A 19987-nucleotide genomic window follows, 5' to 3' on the forward strand; every position below is an offset into this window, starting at 1 on the left:
AAGAAATTGGGACCTGTATTGGTTTAAGGGATTTTATTTGCTTAGCATCCAAATACATAAATAATAGAATTTATCATTTCGTAGTCTCTTCCTTTGCATGATTATTGATCTAAACACTGAATGAGGTTTAATTTCAGTTTCATGGTTTGTTTTTATGAAACAAACCTTTGGTGACCAGAGATTTCACTGAAGTCTCATGCTGTAGGCATGATTGATTAAATCATTGGCCACATGATTGAGCTCTTTGTTTTTCCCTCTACTTTGGCCCTTAAGGAAGAAAAAAAAAGGAGAGAAATTGAACATAAGCTTGATAATGGATACTAATCCTAGTGCATGAGTCAGAAACACTGTTAGTGTCTAGGTACTCACAGGCTTTGATATTTCTTTCATCCTGCAGGCTTACTGTGGATTTCTTCGTCCTGGAGTTTCTTCAGAGAATCTTTCTGCAGTGGCCACAGGAAACTGGGGCTGTGGTGCCTTTGGAGGTGATGCCAGGTTAAAAGGTGAGTAAGTTGTAGAGAAGGATAAAAAGCACTCTGACCATGAAAAAAACGTTAGTCCTTCAAGCCAGATTTCTAATGTTCTATCACAAGAGACCACAAAAATCTAAGAGAAAAGGAAAAGGAGTATTTAACAATATTTTCTTTTTTCCTATTATGTTTAAAGGAATTCTTGTTTTCATTTACCATTTCTCTGCAGAGGTTACTTATCACTTTGATCTCCCAGACACAGTATTTAGTTGAATATTGAAAGGTTGGCAGGGAGAGAAGAGCACATAAAGACTGAAGTTTCAAACCTGAGCTTGCACTCAAGCACTTTCCTTCACTGGAGTTACTTTTATGGAGAGTTATTTCATTGACTCATTTATCCACCAAACTTAATAGCACCTTTGCTACTTTGTAGGCACAGTGGTAGGCTCTGAGAATACAAAGTTGGAGAAGATGTGATGCCTTCTTTGGAATTCACAGTCCAGCATATGAGAGAGAGGCATAGACCGATGCAGTACACAGGAATGAGTGCTATAGTGGAGGCCCATGGGACTCTGGGAGCACAGCCTGGGAGAGCTACGTGAATGGTGCAGATTGGAGGCATCTGGATGCCCAAGAAGCCCATTTCTTATTGTTTGTGGTTGAAAGTTCACAAACTTGATCAACAAAGCTATTGGCCATTTACTACATTGACATTTTCTTTTCAAAGTATCAGTTATAAAAAATAATACTATATCATTACTTAGGATGGTTACTTTTCCATTTCATTCCAACTGGTCTGACACCAACTGGGTGTACTGCGTTGCAAATCTGACAATGACTAACTGGAGTAATTGCAGATCTTGCCTATTAAGGACAAAGTCCACAAGACTGCCTCCACTTCAGACTCAATTCACAAGTTTCAGGGGGATCCCCAGGCCACCCACATTTCTGTCCAGCTGGTTACCAATCCAAGAGGTTCCCATGTGCCCACCTCAGGTTCAATAATTAACCAGAACACAGAAAAAAAGTCGGTCCTTATCATTGCAGTTTTATTATAAAATAGACATATAAAGCGAAGCCTGGAAGGGAAAGCAGAGCTTCCACGACCCTTCCTCTTAGTGTCAGGGCACCCCACTCTCCCGGAACATCCCTGGTGTGTGCACCAGCCAGGAGGCTGCACTGACCTTTGGTGACCAAAGATTTCATTGAAGTCTCATTCTGTAGGCATGATTGATTAAATCATTGGCCACATGATTGAGCTCGATCTCCTGACCTCCCCTGACTCCCAGGAGTGCAATCTGAATCACCTCATTACCAGAACAAAGGTTTTGAAGCTTCTACCGGGAACCCAAGATTGCCAGAAAAATTCTTTGTTATACCACAGTTAACAAAGTAACACTCAAACAATAAAGCAGACATAAAACAGCCAGCTGGCCTTAATAGCCAAACTAGATGTAGATAAAATTCATCTCTTTGGGAATAGTTGCGTCTGTCATAATATAACGGCCTTTCCCCTCATCAGTTAAATGCTTCTTAACATTTTTATTAAAATGACACCTTTATTACTGTTTTTTTGTAATCCAGAAAAATACCATGACATATATAAAAATCACCAGAATTCACTGTCAGCGTTTGGTGGCCATCCTTCAGGTCATCTCTGTTTAGCAATCTGTGTAACTATTGATGAGATGACACCCTCTGTTCTATTCTCCAGCCTCCTCCTTTTAGAAAGTCTGCAGTCTCGTGGATGGTTTTCACCACTAACAAATATAGATCTACTGAGTACTCACCATTTGTTAGTGGCTACACAGTATTCTGTTGTATGCACTTATGTACCATAATTTATTCCACAGATTCTCCATTCACAGTTTGTTTTCATTATGTTATAAGCAGTAGTACAGTGTGTAGTACAATTATATATATTATGTATAATTATCTTTTTAAGCTAAATTCCTAGAAGTGAGATTAATGAATCAAAGGTTATGTATACTTTATTTTGATCCTTGCAAATTGCACTCTGAAGGGCGATACCAATTCACATTATCTTCCTCGCATGAGCAGCATCACCAAGACAGGACTTTGTCACTCTTTTTGATTTCTCTGAGGTTCAACAGTTTTCATGTTTATTGGGCATTTGTTTGTTTTGTGAATTGCTTTTTCATGCCTTCTGCCCATTCATCTCTTTGAGAGTAGTTTGATTTTTTCCACTGGCTGGTTTAATAACTCTTTGTGTATTAAAAAAGTATTGTTTAACTGTTTTTGGGGGGTTGGTTTTTTGTTTTGTTTTGTTTTTGAGACAGAATTTGCCCAGGCTGGAGTGCAGTGTCGCGATCTTGGCTCATTGCAACTTCCGCCTTCCAGGTTCAAGCTATTCTTCTGCCCCAGCCACCTGCATAGCTGGGATTACAGGCACCCGCCATTATGCGTGGCTAATTTTTTGTATTTTTAGTAGAGACTGGGTTTCACCATGTTGGCCAGGCTGGTCTTGAACTCCTGACCTTGTGATTCGCCTGCCTCAGCCTCCCAAAGTGCTGGATTACAGGCGTGAGCCACTGTGCCAGACCTTGTTTAACTGTTATATGTTACAAACATTTTTCTGTTTTCTTCATTTATTTCAACCTATTAGGCTGAAGTTACTGAGGTACTTTTTATGTGTTCACATTGTTTTGATGTGCTTAGAAAGATCTTTCCTGTTCCTTTATGCTAAAGACTTTTACCTACATTTTCTTCAGATTCAAAAACAAAAACTGTATGGTGCTGTTTTCAGTGTTTGAGGAAACCTGTTTTTCACTCTGGGCTTATTGATCTTATAACAGATACTTTTTTCCTGTCTTTCTCTTAAGTAAAATGAATGACTAGATTCAAATCATCAATCCAGAAGCCAGGTCTGCTATAAGCCATGGTCATTTGTGATAGACAGTTTGGAAAGCTTTATAAATGTGTTCACTTCTTTTTGTTTTTTTCTTTTTTTCTGGCTTAAAAGCCTTTCAGACTGCAGCTGTGCTTGCTCTGGTGACTATCAAGTGTAGTAGTCAAAGATTTCCATTATATAATTTATTTTCTCAACCACTGAGATTTAAATTTTGGAGTAACTGTGACATTTCCCTCCCCTTCATTAGCCTAAATATTCATTAAAAATTTAGAAGTAGTCATAATGTCCTTCAATGGGGAATTGGTTACTAAAACTATGATGTTAGAAAGAAATTATGGTACATTTATGCAATAAAATATTATGCTTCCTTTAAAAACCATTTTAGAAATGTATCTGCTGACAGGGAGAGATGGTTTTGGAATATTGACAAATGGGAGAAATATACAATGTATGTCATATAAACCATTTTAAAATTAAATTATGAATATAAAATATAAAATTTGAGGTTCTCTGTTTATCTGTTTATGTGCCAAGATTAACTATGGTTGGTCTTTGGTGGGTGATATTCTTTTTGTTTTGTTTTGTTGGAGTTTTTTCATTTTTTATCTTTAGTAGAAATGGGGTTTCACTATGTCACCCAGGCTGGTCTTAAACTCCTGAGCTCAAGGGATCTTCCCACCTTGACCTCCAAAAGTGCTGTGATTACAGTTGTGAGCCACCACACCTGGTCAGTGATGTTTTATACTTTATTTTTGATCTGTATTTTTTTTTATTGTGAGCATATATTGTTTTTGTAACAAAAAGTCTTATCAAAGTGTTCATGGTGGGTAACGTGGGCAGGTATAAATCCTTAAACTTTTATTTCTTTAATAATAGAAATAAGGGTAAGCTGGGCATGATGGTACATGCCTATAGTCCCAGCTACTGGGAAGGCCGAGGTGGGAGGATCACTGGAGCTCTGAAGTTCAGCAAGACCACATCTCTTACAAAAAAGGAAAATTACAAAAGAAAGAAGGCAAAATATTTTTAACATGCTTGTTACTTAATTGTACATGAGTTTTGTGTTTTACTGCAATTTAGTTGTTTGTTTGTTTGTTTAAGATACAAGGTCTCATCGTGTCACCCAGACTAGAGTGCAATGGCGTGATCATATGTCACTACAGCCTCAGCCTCCTGCTTCAGCCTCCCAAGTAGCTGGGACTGCAGGCATGCGCTACCATGCCCAGCCTCACAATTAGTTTTGAACTGCTTTGATTATATATTATTTTGACAACTATTAAGAGAACATTTTGCATATATTAGTTCATTCAGTAGACAGTTTACTAACAACCTTTTTCCTCAGGCAACCAGTGGCCCTAGGAGCCAGAGGCTAGGAGAGAAGGGACTAGGGGGAGATGGAGGAGCTTTGGACCTGGCTCCAGCAGCAGCTGGTGGCCTCCTGCATGGCTTTGCCACCAAAGGGGCTCCCTATGGACTCCTGCCTGATCCCCATCTTTCGAGCACCTTGTGGAAGCTCATGCGAAAGCTTTTGAGTCAGTGCAAGCTCTGCTTATTTCTGGTGCTCCTAACTGTTCCAAAGTGACCCCCTAGTTCATACTTGGCTTTTAACATTTCATTGACATTTTAGCTGATTTATTCTTATCCATTTTTGTGGTGACCACCTCTTTCTCCTGTATACTTTCAAAGATAAAACAGTTCATATATAATATATCTTCTCAGAGGGGCTTGTTACCCTTCGATTGCCTCAAAAACTCAGCTCTCCTATAAACTCAGAAAAAGTCATAATTTTGTAGATTACAACATTTGGCCTTTTCCCATGGTTGGAGTAGAAGCAGCTTTTTTTTTTTTTTTTTTTTTAAGCTTTCTACATCTCGTCAGAGATTTTTGGGTGGGGGGCTTCTGCCTCAAGTGTACCACCAGACCCTAGGCACCCATGAGAGTTTTAGGAGATAACTTAAAATTTTCTCAATGATTAAACATTTTGCTTTTATCTCATGTCTAATTTTATTGCATTGTAATCAAAGAATGTAGATAACATTATTTCTACTCTTTGGAGTTTCTTGAATTTCTCTTCATGACCTAACATAGTCAATTATTGCAGACATTGTTGGCACTTGAAAAGGTGTCTCTGAAGGGTATAAGACTTACTCTTTGGCTGTAAGATTCAATACCTTTTAAGTCAGACTCTCTATCCTTCTGATTTTACTTGCTTATTTTGCGAAGGAATTGAATGGTACTTTAGCATTCCTTCTTCTATTGTGTTTTTGTAAATTTCTCCTAGCATTTCCTTTGGTGTTTACTTACAAGTTTGTCCAGCTTGCTTTATTTTGTTGTTTTTGTTCTGTTTTGTTTTGTTTTGTTTTGTTTTAAGCTCTTCGCATCCTGAAGCTGTGGTTTTTAGTTTCTCTCTCTAGTGATAAGCAGAAAAGAAGGATGAGGAAGGGGCTTTACTGGCCCAACCAGGAATAGAAACTAAGAACCCATGACTGTATTCTCTCCCTTGGATGCCTCCATATATGTTACCTGACCTATAAACAAGTATGCCATTACCAGTTTACTATAATTCAAAGGTGTCTTGTTGTACTTTTTTGCATTTTCCATTCTATCCCCATTCTCTACCTTCAGTACCTGAAAGTGACTTTCAAATAAATATGCTCAATGAATTTCTAGTTAACAAATTTTTGCAGTAGCTTCTGTGTGCCTTTAATTAATCTTGGGCTTTGCACATTTTTCTGTAACTATCTGTCTGTACCTGGCTAATTACTTCTGTCCCTTCTAAGATTCTACTCCAGTGGTAACTACCCCAGAAAGACCCTCATTCCCTTCCACCAAAAAAGCTCTGTATTAGGATTCTTTTGGTTGAAAGAGACACTAATATAGCTTATTCCTTCCACCTAAAAGGGGACTGTTGCTTGATGTGGCTAAGAAAGGCAGGGTAGAATTGACCTCAGGGGTGAGTTAATTCTAGAATCAGGCCCTCCTTCTGTTGGTGTTGGTTTCTTTCCTGCCTGCTTCTTTCAATATAATGGCCTCATTCTCGTCTGTCTCCATCAGATTTTCTCTGCCTGGCAGGAACCAGGACCAAATAGTTCCAGATTTGCAACCCTGCAGTTCCATGACCCAAGAAAAAAGGAGGACTCTTTAGTTTAAAAATGCCATGAATTTTTTGACCAACTGGGATTACTTCTCATCCCTTGGACCAAATCATCATAGCCAGGGAATCAGTAAACACAAGACACACCCCCTAATGAGATTTAAAGGATTTCCAGTTGCAGCCAATATAAAAGCACACAAAGATTTCTATTCTGGTTTGAATCCTGGCACTACCACTTGCTATCTGTATGACTCTAAGCTAATTTACCTCTCAATGCCTCATACAATGACATAATGTATGTTCAGTAAAATATTTCTGAAATATAGAAACTTTTTATAAATTTCTTTTAGACCTTATATCCATTCATATTAAACTTAAATAATGTCTCTACTAGTTATTTTGCAGTTTTGGAATCAAGATAGTTAAACTCCAGACAGACTGTTTCTCTAGAAAAAGAATCTGGACAGTGCTGATACGTCATTTCTACCATGCTGTGGTTGGCCTAGACCGGCCCATTGACTGAGTTTTATAGGAAGTGTGGTTATGGAGGTGGGGAGGGGGGACTTCCAACCAAAAATGGAAGGTAGGAGAATAGAGCCTTGGATCAAATCACCTCAGTTTGTCTACCACAGGCTCCTCCTCATTTGGTTTCTTCTGCCAGAATAGATCACACTCTCTTGGTGTCTTCCAGCCTTGCTCAGGAAGATTCCTTTCTTAACATTTCTGTATTATCCTCTTTTATGGCCCCAGTGCTAAGAATGGGGTCTTTTATGATAATGTGCATTCAAAGGTGTCTGGAGCAAGTGCATATTTCTTACAGGTTGAATATGTTGAATATCCCGAATCTGAAAATCCAAAATTCAAAATGCTCAAAAATTTACCACAAGTTTTTGAGCACATGATGCTCAAAGGTAATGCTCTTTGGAGCATTTCAGTTTCAGATTTTCAGATTTGAGATACTCAACTGGTTTTGAAAATATGACCAAAAAAACAAATCCAAAACCAATCTGGTCCCATGCATTTCAGATGAAGGATACCCAACCTCTGTCAGCACTTCAGAGATACTGCTGAGTTAGTAGACTTGGAAAATGGCTTTAGGAATTTGTTTTAACTATCTGGGAGCTGGGATCAACCGGGTTTAACTAAAATCACTGCATTTTCTCCTACAGTTTGCACAGTTACCCTTCCATTTGTTGCCCCATTTTTAAGAATGGGAAACCAAGGTTTATAGACTGCTAATAAACCTGTCCCAAGAAAGCAGCTAACAAGTATCAAAACCAATATTCAGAGTTGGCCCCATCTTCCTCAAAAACCAATATATATGTTCATTACTATTGTCGTTTTTAGTTGAGAACATATTGAGTGCATGCTATGTTCTAGGAATTGTACTAAATATATTCTTTACCTATATTAGCACACAACAACCTATTTGGGTAGGTTTTCTTTTATGTCTGTATAGGGGTAACAGCTGGGGCATCGAGAGGTAAATTAGCCTAGAGTCATACAGATAGCAAATGGTAGTGCCAGGATTCAAACCAGGATTGAAGCCTTTGTGTGCTTTTGTATTGGCTGCAAGCTCTGGATCTGGATCTAGATTTGGGAGTTGCCCTTCTAGCGATGTGGCTGCATTCTCGAAGAGAGAGTATATTTAAAGCAGGTGAGAGAACCAAAGATTGAGCAATTAGTAACATCCATAGTGGGAGAGGGGGGCGTGTCAAGATTTAAAACAGTAGCCAGAGGAGAAGACCAATGGGCGAATAAGAGTTGGCTTCAAAGAGTACTGTGTGGTAGAAACAAGAAGTGAAATACTTTTGGGACTGGTGAGCAATGCTGAATTATCAGGGTACCCAAAGTGTGAGAGCTCACAAAGTGAGCTCAGTAGAAATATATGCACAATACTTTCAAATCTGTACTATTTTGGCCTCCTTGAATAAATGATGTAAAGACATTGCTCTGGCTGGCATGTGGTAAGGTCTACTTGGAGTTCAGCTGGGTGGATTGCCACAGCAGCCTGGAAGCAGTGGCTGAGGGCATGTGTCCTTGAGTGGTGTCTCAGTCAACTCCACCACTTTCTGGCTGTGTGACCTGAGACAAATTACTTAACCTTTTGGTGCCTAAATTTCTTTATTTTCAATATAGAAATAATAATTAACCTTGTCGAGTTTTTGTAAGGAATCATGAGGTAGTGTTTGTAAAGCTCCTAGAACAGTGTTCAACATGCTGTAAGAGCCCAGTGTTAGCAGTTGTTAGCAATATTACATGCTGGTGGCCTCATACCACACCTGTGGTGTGAGTATCCATCATCTAACCCATTTTTTCCTTGGTCCATTTGTTGCAACAGGACACTATGAATTGCTTTTTTATGTTATTCATATTTATTTGTATTTTTTCATAGCTTAACATTGATGCCAAAAAGAAAATTAAAACCAAGCTCCCTGCAGGTTAATTTAAGTGATTATTTTGGCATGTAGTTGTGCTTGAAGTTAGAATTTGATGTTTTTATATCATACTTGGAATCAGTCCACATACTCTAATAGATTTGTGATTTATTCTCATCTAACTTTTGATGCAAGAGAGTTCACAATCATGAAGCATAATTGTGTAGATTTGCAAAGATCTTGGGGGTTGTAGACAAGGAGGCCTAAAATAAACTTTTGTCAGTGATTACTGATGTATCTAGGATCAAGATTATCTTTCTGGAAATTTCATTTATGTATTTATAATCTAGCATCCAATGGAGGGGAAACAATTACAACAGTGATTATGGATTTCTAAACTCTGAAAGAATCTTTAGGGAGCATCTGATTTAACTCCATTGTGTAGTTGAGAAAAATGAGGCCAAGAGAATTAAGTGACTGGCTAAAGTCACAGAGCTAGATAGCTGGCAGAAGGCTGAGGATAGAACTTGGATCTCCTGCCTCCCAGTCCTAACTAGTTTAACACGTGCTTATGGTACAGTATGTACTCAAATAGAAATGAGTGTGAAATCAAGAATGTAATGTAAATTTGTTTTTCTCTCAAAATAAATTCGACAAAGAGATAAATTTTAAATATTTTTATTAATATTTCATTCTCACAAATGGCAAATGACTAGTGATCTAGTAGGAAATAGGATGAAAAAGACTCTTTGAGTCTCTGTCTTTTTTAATAGTAAATACTTAAAGCTAAATTTTCATTTTCACTAAAGGGTAAGAAATAGTACTTCTTGGTCAAGAAAGATGATGATTCATTAGTTCTCATTTTTATGTGTAGTTTAGGTTAATTAGGAACCTTTTGAAATTGGGTGTATTGAAGCTTTAATGTATGCATAAGTTGGTTGAGCAGTTTTAATTAAAACTTACCTCTATTTTGGAGTTAATTACTTTCAATACTCTGAGATTAATGAGGCATAGTCATGGCACCTCCCATGTTGTGGATACTCAATAAATATTAGTTTGGAAATTAGGACATACTTTGATGGTATTTTAGAATCTTATGTATATTATAATGTCATAGATTCATTCCCAAATCTAGGAAATACTCAACTATATCAGATTTTACTGGTTCAACTTAAATTTTTTTCTTCCTATGTAATTTTTAAAACTTTGTATTTTAAAATAACTTAAAAGTTATAAAAATAAAAATACACACCTTTTTGTATGCATATATATGTATACACATGCACACAATTTTTTTTCTGAATCATTTGAGCTTAAGTTATATATACTATGCCCTCTTTCCTAAATACTTCAATGTGTTTCCTAAGAATAAAATATTCTCTTACATAAACACATTATACTTATTAAATCCATAAATGTACACTGATATTTTATTTACTCTTTCATCTATATTCCCATTTTGTCAGATGACCTAATAAAGCCCTTTCTAGCCTTTTTCCCCTCTAGCACAGGGTCCAGGGTCAGCTACTGCATGTAGTTGTCGTGTTTGTTAGCCTCCTTTTCAGTCGAGAATAGTTCCACTGCCTTTCTTTGTCTCTTATGACATTGATGTGTTTTAAGAATACGTTCTTTGAGTTTGTCTGCTGTTTCCTTGTGATGAGGTTAAGGTTATGCATTCTCCATCAGAACGCTATGTCAGTGACACTGTCTAGAGGCACTTCATGGCCATCTGACACTACTGGTGATCTTAATTTTGATCACCCTGTCAGGGTATTACCCAGTTTCCCCAATGCAGAGTTAAGGTTTTTTTCTCTCTCTTGTAACTAATAAGCAATCTCTAGGAAGACAAAGGCAAAATTTTCACTAGATTTCAATCTGTTAATGACTCTTGCCTAACCTTTACCACAATGGTTGCAAAGAATGGATGTTCCTGTTCTAACACCCCTTCCACCCTTACCAGTTAGTCTTTGGCTTTCTCCTGTGGGCAAGAGCTGGCCCTTTTGGGGTGTGTGTGTGTGTGTGTGTGTGTGTGTGTGTGTGTGTGTGTGTGTTTTGGTTTTTATCCATTTGAGCACTTCTTTACTTTCTGGTATAACAAAATATTTTGAGATCATCTTTTACCTTGTCCAAACTATAGCATTAAACATTTATATGAGGAATCTATTTCTATTTGCGGGGAGTGATTAGTAGAGACCAAGATCTGGGCGAGTGTATACACCAATGCTTTCCATTTCAGTCCATCCCCACACAGTTCTTTTTTGTCTTCCTCCATTCCATTTTTGTGTGTCCTTTCTTCCATAGTGAGGCACCATTTCCCAGCAGCATCAACAAATTTATTCATTTGCTCATTCCTCTAATACAGTTAAAAATAGTTTCAGAGTTGCTTCACCTGTACTACTATGATAAGCAAACCTCACAAAAAGAGTTGGGAATTTGTTTGCAGTTCTTTCCTTCTGGCCTGAGACCATATATTATGGTCTTATGGACTTATATAAGTCATATATTGTCTTCGTAAGTTACTTGGGTTCTTTCTTTCTTCCTTTTCTTCTTCCTTTCTCTTCAGTGTAGTTATGTTATTCATTTGAACTAAAATTAGGCTCATTTGTTTTAGTTTATCTTCAATTGTAGGCTTCTCCCCATTTGTTTTGGTTTACCTTCATTTGTAGGCTTCTCCCCATTCCCACTCTTAGTATTTTAATTTGTAAATATGTAGAATATTAACATGCTTTCAAAAATAAAATCTATAAAAAGATACCCTCTTTGGCCGGGCACATTGACACATGCCTGTAATCCCCACACTTTGGGAGGCTGACGCGGGCAGATCACTTGCGGTCAGGAGTTCGAGACCAGCCTGGCCAACATGGTAAAACTGTGTCTTTACTAAAAATACAAAAGTTAGCCGGGTATGTTGGCAGGTGCCTGTAATCCCAGCTACTCAGGATGCTGAGGCGGAGAATTGCTTGAACCCAGGAGGCGGAGGTTGCAGTGAGCCATGATCACAACACTACACTCCAGCCTGGGTGACAGAGCGAGACTCCATCTCAAAAAACAAAGAAACAAACAAACAAAAACCCTCTTAACGTTTTGATTTAACCCCCATCTTCCCTTTTATGAAGTAAGAGATCTAAAACTAGCAAAAGGGCATTTATTGTAACTATATTTAATTTTGTGGTTATTTAAAATAAATTCCATCTATTGAGATTGTAAGGGAACTAAATTTTTGGAAACATAGTTCAGGGCCATTGTTTTGTAACTTTGATTCCTGGAGGTAGTAGATCTTGATTATTTTTTCATTCTTATAACACACCAGAAAGTATCTAGTGTTTTCGGGAACTCCAGCTTCCATGCTGCAGTGACCAGTGGAGGTGGGAGTGGAGGAGGGATTCAGTTATGCTCCCCAGCCCATTTTGAGAACACCTGCTATGGGATTAAAGAGAACATTAGAACCTTCCAAATGTGCCTGTGGCTGTGTGATAAGACACAGTAGTACTTATATCAAGTAAACAAACACAAGAATTTTAGTTCCAGATTAACAGAAGCGAATATAAATATCACCTTAGTCCCACAGTTTGCAGCTTCCTTTATTTGTGGTTCAGCAAAGGTGCCTGTGTTGGAATTCTGTAATTTTATGATATTCTTGGCAGCATATCTGAAAAGCCACGCAATTAAATGATTTATGCCTGTCTTGTGTTCACCATTTCTAATACTGTGTATGTTCGGTTTATAAATCTTTAATCTAGGATGAAGCTGTGGCACACCAGCTATAATTTAGCTGGTTGAAAGAGCTAAAGGTATCTAGATGGGAATTGTCATGATATAGCTGTGTCTTTTCTCTTTGCCTCAGCCTTAATACAGATACTGGCAGCTGCTGCAGCTGAACGAGATGTGGTTTATTTCACCTTTGGGGACTCAGAATTGATGAGAGACATTTACAGCATGCACACTTTCCTTACTGAAAGGAACCTCACTGTTGGTAAGTAGGAGATAGTCTTGACACTTGGTATCTAGATGGATTGTACAACATTCAGTGGGAATACTTGCTAAATCTGGATGAATCACAGTGGGTACGAGGAAACAAAAGCATGGCTCTGAGCAGGAAGGACAAAGCTCTCAGAGGGGCAGCATTTGCAGAGTCTTTTTGTTCTGGAAAAATTTCATCCACAGTCTTGATTGAGTACATCAGCTTACTAAAGTAAGGTCAAGAAGTTGGAGTTAGTGTTCATTTTTACTTTTATGTATATAAAAACCTAAAGGGGAGAGATGAATGAGGGTAAGTTCAGACCTGAGAAGCCCCACTGTCCTATTTCTCAGACCTGCTAGCGTTCATCCAGTGTGTTTGCTACCTTGGAAGTTAAGTATATAACGAGGGTTGCCGTGAACTCTAGGAGGATGCATAGACAATGTACCATGTATAGCCTGTTGTTATCATGAGCTAAGAATTTCTTTCTTGAAAGAGTTTAAACAATTTTTTAAATTTATGTTGGAAAAGCCTTACAGGCATATGAAATTTATGCTGTATTTTTAAAAGTCAAATCTGAGCATATGCTGTTTAGATTAAGATAAAACTGGAGTGTTCTTTCTAAGGTTTTTTAAATTGCATACTTTAATGTGCCTGTGGTCTGACCTTTTACTGTACAGGAGAAGTGTATAAGCTGTTGCTACGATATTACAATGAAGAATGCAGAAACTGTTCCACCCCTGGACCAGACATCAAGCTTTATCCATTCATATACCATGCCATCGAGTCCTGTGCAGAGACCACTGACCAGCCAGGGCAAAGGACAGGGACCTGAGGAGCCGAGTGAATAGCATCTCCTCCCACCTCCCACCTCCCACCAGAGATGTCCTGTTTGAGCTGTCAGGTGTAATATATGAATTGATTTAAGTTAATATAAATGTGTATATAATCCACATTTGTAGTCAAGGACGCAATCTCTTCTATATGTATGCAACTGTCAGTTGGTACATCTAGGCCCTCTCCATCCTGACTCATGTGGACTTAGATATGTTTTGTTTCTATTTTCTTCTATTTCAGTCTTCATTCTTTGATTTGTATTTCTTTTGTCCATCAGATCTCTTGTGAAATCCCATGAAAGGTTGTGCTCATTCTGTCAGACCTCTTTCTTCCTGCCCATATATCATACCAATTGCTTCTGCAGCCTGCAGATGCCAGTGATGGCCAGGAAACAAGTTGAAATCCAGGAATCCCTTTAACTGGTTTTGCTAAAAATCTCCCTATGAGCCTTCCACTCAACTCTTACTATGCTTGCATTAAGTTTTTAAAATCTGAAAATTAAGAATTATGGTTTTTTCATATATGTTGCATAATGCAAACCTCCTAGGTTAAAAGTTTTTTTATTTAAGATAAATAATTTCCAGAAATTGCCCTTTTGAGACATCACCTTCATAATGGTTTGCCTGTTTTTTTTCCTCTGATCAGTTTTTATTGATACCATTTTTGGAAACTGAGATGAAAGGAAATGTGGAATAAAAGAGGGTTTTCCCAACGTGTTGTAAAGAAAACAGATTCAAGAGGATTGAAGGGTTTTGTTTTTTTTTCATTTCTTGGTACTTTTTTTCTCTTTAAATTAGAGCTAATGTTTGTTTTGTGGTGCTTGAGACATATTCATATAACCAAAGTTTGGGAACTGGGAACTTCATGCTGATTTGTACATATTGAAGTTTCTCTGGTATTCAAAGGTTATATAGTGAATAGATTTTCAGTAATAAATCATTTTGTCAGAAACTCCTATATCATCTATATTTTATATATGTGTATATAAACATGCTCTTTAAGTGTGTCTATATGTGAGCACATAAAATCTAAATAAAATTGGACTGGTGGGAAATGATTAGGTTTAGGCATTATCTGGGTTCTGTTTAACATCCTTTATCACAATTTTTTCCATTTTTAAATCTGGCAACAAACATAAACACTAATGTCTTTCAGAGGTGAAAGCCAAAGCCAATCAATCCTGTGTTAACCAAGACTAGGGTTTCATCACAGAAGCACTTACTACTCAGATTTCCAAAACAATCCTAAACCACCCTGTTGGTTTGGCTGATGGCCATAACTGTTTTTGTTTATGTAGAGATTAAGAGGATAGTGAATTTTGGCACCTGAAAGAAGCCATTTGTCACTGAAGTTTTTTACCACAATAACAAAGATTTTTAATTATCTCTCAGATTCGGAAGAATCTGTCTTTAGTTCTGTTGATACTAAAATCTCCTCTTTCCTTTCCAGCTCATGCTATGCTTTGGTTGCAGGTTCTTGATTGTTTCATGTCCTCACGTTTTCTAGCTCCGCACTCTTCCCCTCCTGCGCAGCCCAAGACTAAGTGACCAGTTCTTTAAAATGTTTCATGAACAATGTAGGTTAGTTCTTGTGGTAGAGAAATCATTAATCCAAGTAAGAAGTCACCCAGCCGGGTACTCCAGAACACAGAAGCTAAGACTCTGTGCCTGCTGTTGCACAGGCTTAGTGGCATGGCAATCTTAACTGCCTCTTGCTGTGCAGAGATTTCCAAGAATAAAACCTGACTTCTGTTTTCATTTGTCCCATTATATTGTGGTATTGGGACAGCTTAATCAGATGGAACATAAAGAGAACTAATGTTCATTTTTTGATGAAGGAGGAAAGTGAAGAAGGCACAATTACTTTGTCCCTAATGGCCCTCTGCAAAACAAGTCAGAGCAACCATCTACTTAACATTTGTATCTATTCTGAGATATTTAACAGCACTTTTTAATTCTCTTTCATCTAGGGTTTATTGTTTTAGTTCCTGTTGTTTATTCCTTCTTTCTTTAATATACCAAGGCATGAAAGAATATTTTTAGTTTAAAATACTTAGGTTTTTAATAACACTCATTTCGTTTTCATTTTACATCTAGCTCACTCCAGTGTATAATAATCACAGTTTAAGGCAGCAATGTGCGGTCATGGAAAGGGCATGAGATTTTAAATCAGCCAAACGGCTCACATGCCAGCCACATACCTAGCTAGTATTTCAACCTTGCCCACATCAACCACACGCCTAGCTAGAAACTTGTCTAAATCAAGCAGATTTCTGAGTCAGCTTCATTTATGTTCACACTGAACATAAGATCCAACACAGATGGTGCTCAGTAAATGTCAGCTCTTCTAGTTGACCAGGAAACATTTATGAAGTACCTGCTGTATGTTAGCTACTATACTGGTTGCTATGCATATTTTAGCCCTGTCTTTCCCATCCCTCCCTACCCCCAGTGAGCTAACAGATGCCCAGAGGTTAAGGAATGTGCAGTAGTCCCCCATTATCCATACTTTCAGTTACTTGAGGTCAGCCGTGGTCTGAAAATATTAAATGGAAAATTCCAAAAATAAATAATTCCTAAATTCTAAATTGCACATCGTTCTGAGTAGTGTGATGAAATCTCACACTGTCCACCCAGGATGTGAATCATCCCTTTGTCCAACATAGCCACACTGTATGCACCATCCTCCCATTCATCACTTAGTAGCCCTCTTGGTTATCAGATTGACTGGGTATCACAGTGCTTACGTTCAAGTGACCTTTATTTTACTTACTCATGGCCCCTACGTGCAAGAGTAGTGATGCTGGCAATTCAGATATGTCAAAGAGAAGCCATAAAGTACTTTCTTTAAGTGAAGAGGTTAAATTGCTTGACTTAATAGGTAATGAAAAAAAAATTATATGCTGAGGTTGCTAAGATATATAGTAAGAGTGAATCTTTTATCTGTGAAATTGTCAAGAAGGAAAAAAATCCCTGCTAGTTTTGCTGTTGCATCTCAAACTGCAAAGCAACAGTGCATGATAAGTGCTTAGTACATGATGGAAAAGGCATTGAAGACAGGAAACTGTGTTCTGATTGACAGCACATGAGTTTAGAGCTAGCCACAGGTTTAGGCATTTGCTGGGGGCCTTGGAATGTATCTTCCACGGATAAGGGGGCTGCTATAGTACCATCTCAACCTCCAGGAGTTCATTATGAAAGCGGATCTTCCTGTCATACCCACAGGCAATCTGATAGACCAAAAGTCCTGACACCCTTGTTCTCTACCAAGGTCCTGGTGTAGTTTTTTCTTCATCGTGAGTGACTGGTTATCAGTGGGGAACATTCAGTCATCTCTGAGCGAATTGTCTCTATTCTGAGAGAATTGTCTCTTGCTGGTTAAAATGACATGTTTTAGGGCAGCATATCTAAACTGATATTCAACAAGGGGATCGAAAGGAGATATAACTAAGTTCTATGACTGCTATGCCAGATAATTTCTCTCTGGTATATATTGCTCTGGAAACCAAATATTGACTAAGCTATCCCACTCCAAAAGTATATTGGAGCAAAAAATTAGTTAGGTTGCATTCTTGAAAACCTCAACAGGAAAAGAGGCAGCTATGTAGATTTCACCTGTTTTCTTTGTCTTCTCCAATCCATGTGTTTGCATGTCTATGGCTTTGTTGTGATGCAGGGAAGACCTGACTCTGGTGTATCTGCTTTAACAAATCTGCTATATATTTATTAAAGATAAGTAAAGAGGAAGGGGGCACATACTTCCTTCTCTCAAGCCATGGATATGCCCCAGCCTTTGTCAGGAGGAAAAGGCAAGTCTGGCCATTGCTGGAACGTGAGCTCCAAAAAATACAGACACACACACACACACACACACACATTTTTTTCTTTTGAGATGGAAGAATCTTGTGCCGTCACCCATGCTGGAGTGCAATGGTGCCATTTCATCTCACTGCAGCCTCCACTTCCCGAGTTCAAGCAATTCTCCTGCCTCAGCCACCCGAGTAGCTGGGATTATAGGCATGTGCCACCATGTCCGGCTAATTTTTGTATTTTTAATAGAGATGGAGTTTCACCATGTTGGCCAGGCCAGTCTCAAACTCCTGACCTCGTAATCCACTTCGGCCTCCCAAAGTGCCGGGATTATAGGTGTGAGCCACCATGGCCTGTTGAGCTCAGAATATTGACCCTGTCTTTTTTGGGAGGAAGAGAGGATACTTACTAGAACAAACTACTGAGATCCACTGACCCACTGCTGTTTTCTGTTCCAGTGGCAGAGTGCCTTTAGTCCCTTTGCTCAGATCCTATGTAGAGCTACTGAACCCTCAGGTGGAAGATTTCCCAAATAAGGCAACCAAAATTGTGTCTGATAACTGGTTTTATTTCTTCTGATTATTTATTTTAAATTTAGGGATAATGTATCATGATGATTTTGAACTTGGAAATGAGGAGAGATCTGTGCTAATGTTTGTGCAATTTTCATAAATAAGAAAATAAGCTATAGCTATATTTTCTTATATTTCTTATATAGCTATTTCTCATATAGCAATAGCTATAGATAAATCGTGATTATTATAAGATTCTGTAGTGGGGTAGTCAGGAAATTTTTTTAAAGGAGCATTTCAGACATATACAAAAATAAAATAGAGTAATAAACCTCTGTATACCTATCACCCATCTTCAGTATTTATCCGTTCATGGCTAATCTCACTTCTGCCTATATTCCTACTCATTTACCCATGCCAAATTATTATGAAGTTCATCCTAGACATTATGTTTTATCTGTAAATTAGTATGTCTTAAAAAGATGACCACAATATCATCACACCCACACATCAAGAAAGAAAATAAAGAAATTTTTATTCCCTTGTCACCACTTCTTTTCTCAAGTAATTATGCCACTTTTCATGTGAGGTTTCATATGCAAGCTCCTGTTTAACACATTTAGAGGGTGTCTAAGCTATGTGATGGAAGTTTTTGCATGTAGATTTGTCATTCCATGTTAGATGCGGGGCTTGTAGAGATGGTCACTGGCATGAAGAACTTGCTGAAGGTGAAGAGAATTCTGGTTGTGTTAGTTTTTCTTCCCTACCAGCTTCCTGGAGTCATTTTGTTTCTTGGTGTTTGCTCTCTCTTCCTAATTTTCATGTTCCCTCAAGAATGCTCACATCCTGGACAGGGAAGATGTCCTGAAGGTCCTGAGGACCATATCCTCAGCATTCACATATTCCTAGACACCCTGAGTGCCTTCTCTGGGCCAGTCACTAAACTCCACGCAGGGGATACACAGATGAATGGCTGGTCCTCTGCACTGAGCTCTAAAATGATGCAAAGAGTGAGGCTAAGTGATTTAAAACCTGTAAGTAGCATTTTCTTTTTACCACTCTACTCCAGTCCAACCTAGAGGAACCAGTGGAATTTGTATGCTGTCAATTTGGAAGCCTGAATAAAATCCTGCACTGTGTCAATTCATCACACTGTTGAGCTCCCCTACACAACTTCCTTTGTGGAGAGTTGTGTAAACAAATGATCTCACTCCTAACATAAATGTAAGATGGGCCAGCTAAATGCCCTTTGTTGACTTAATTTAAACCTAAAAGCCAGTCCCTGCCATACTCATTCCACTGGGGCCTGGATGCTAGGAAAGTAGCACTAGAGGTTACAAAGTTATTTTCTAGTGAAATGTTACATTTCCCTATAGTGAGTCTATACCAGTCAGGCAAAAAGTGAAGTATGTTTTATTGTAGCTGGAATTACATTACTTCAGTCCAAACAGTACAATTTCATCCATAAAAGACAAAATCAGCTTAACAAGTGAACTTTATTTGGTATCAAAGTATTTTAAAATATGAGGACCATGGGGAAAAATTAAGAGAGAAGGTCCTTGGTGGTAAAAGGTGGAGACCATCATTGTGGAATCTTGCATTTTCTATTAAGATTTGTAACAGTCCTACAAACTTGGACATAAATTTTTAATATTTGGCAAGGAACATTCACTGTATAATTGTTAATTGCATCAAAAATACAACCGTTATCAATAAATACCTGATCTGTCCTTGAAGACATATTCACCATTATCTAAACCTCACATTATTTCAGCTTATTTATTCCACAGATACCAGTAGACATGTTTTCACATTGTAGCATCTCTCAAATCGAAATACTTCTAAAAATTGGTAGTATGTTGTCCAGGCATGTTGGCTCACGCCTGTAATCCCAGCACTTTGGGAGGCCAAGGCAGGTGGATCACCTGAGGCCAGGAGATTGAGACTAGCCTGGCCAACATGGTGAAACCCCATCTCTACTAAAAATACAAAAACTAGCTGGGTGTGGTGGCAGGTGCCTGGAATACCAGCTACTCGGGAGGCTGAGGCTGGAGAAT

At 38.2% G+C, this 19987-nt stretch overlaps 1 protein-coding gene across 5 annotated transcripts in view; it reads left to right on the plus strand.

Annotated features, from left to right (window-relative positions):
• The window catches only part of PARG (poly(ADP-ribose) glycohydrolase), a 119686-nt gene extending 101018 nt beyond the window's left edge, over window positions 1–18668 (plus strand). For all 5 annotated transcript variants that reach the window (XM_064370105.1, XM_064370106.1, XM_064370107.1 and 2 more), the window contains 3 exons: window positions 398–503; window positions 12659–12787; window positions 13453–18668. In XM_064370105.1, coding sequence (XP_064226175.1) covers window positions 398–503; window positions 12659–12787; window positions 13453–13607 — 390 coding nt within the window. In that variant the 3' untranslated portion in view covers window positions 13608–18668. The remainder of the gene's footprint in view (window positions 1–397; window positions 504–12658; window positions 12788–13452) is intronic.
• The last annotated feature ends 1319 nt before the right edge of the window (window positions 18669–19987 follow it).

Source organism: Aotus nancymaae, unplaced genomic scaffold, assembly GCF_030222135.1.
Source record: "Aotus nancymaae isolate 86718 unplaced genomic scaffold, 86718_ANA_hifiasm-v0.15.2.pri h1tg000099l, whole genome shotgun sequence".
In the NCBI taxonomy this organism is placed as follows: domain Eukaryota; kingdom Metazoa; phylum Chordata; class Mammalia; order Primates; family Aotidae; genus Aotus; species Aotus nancymaae.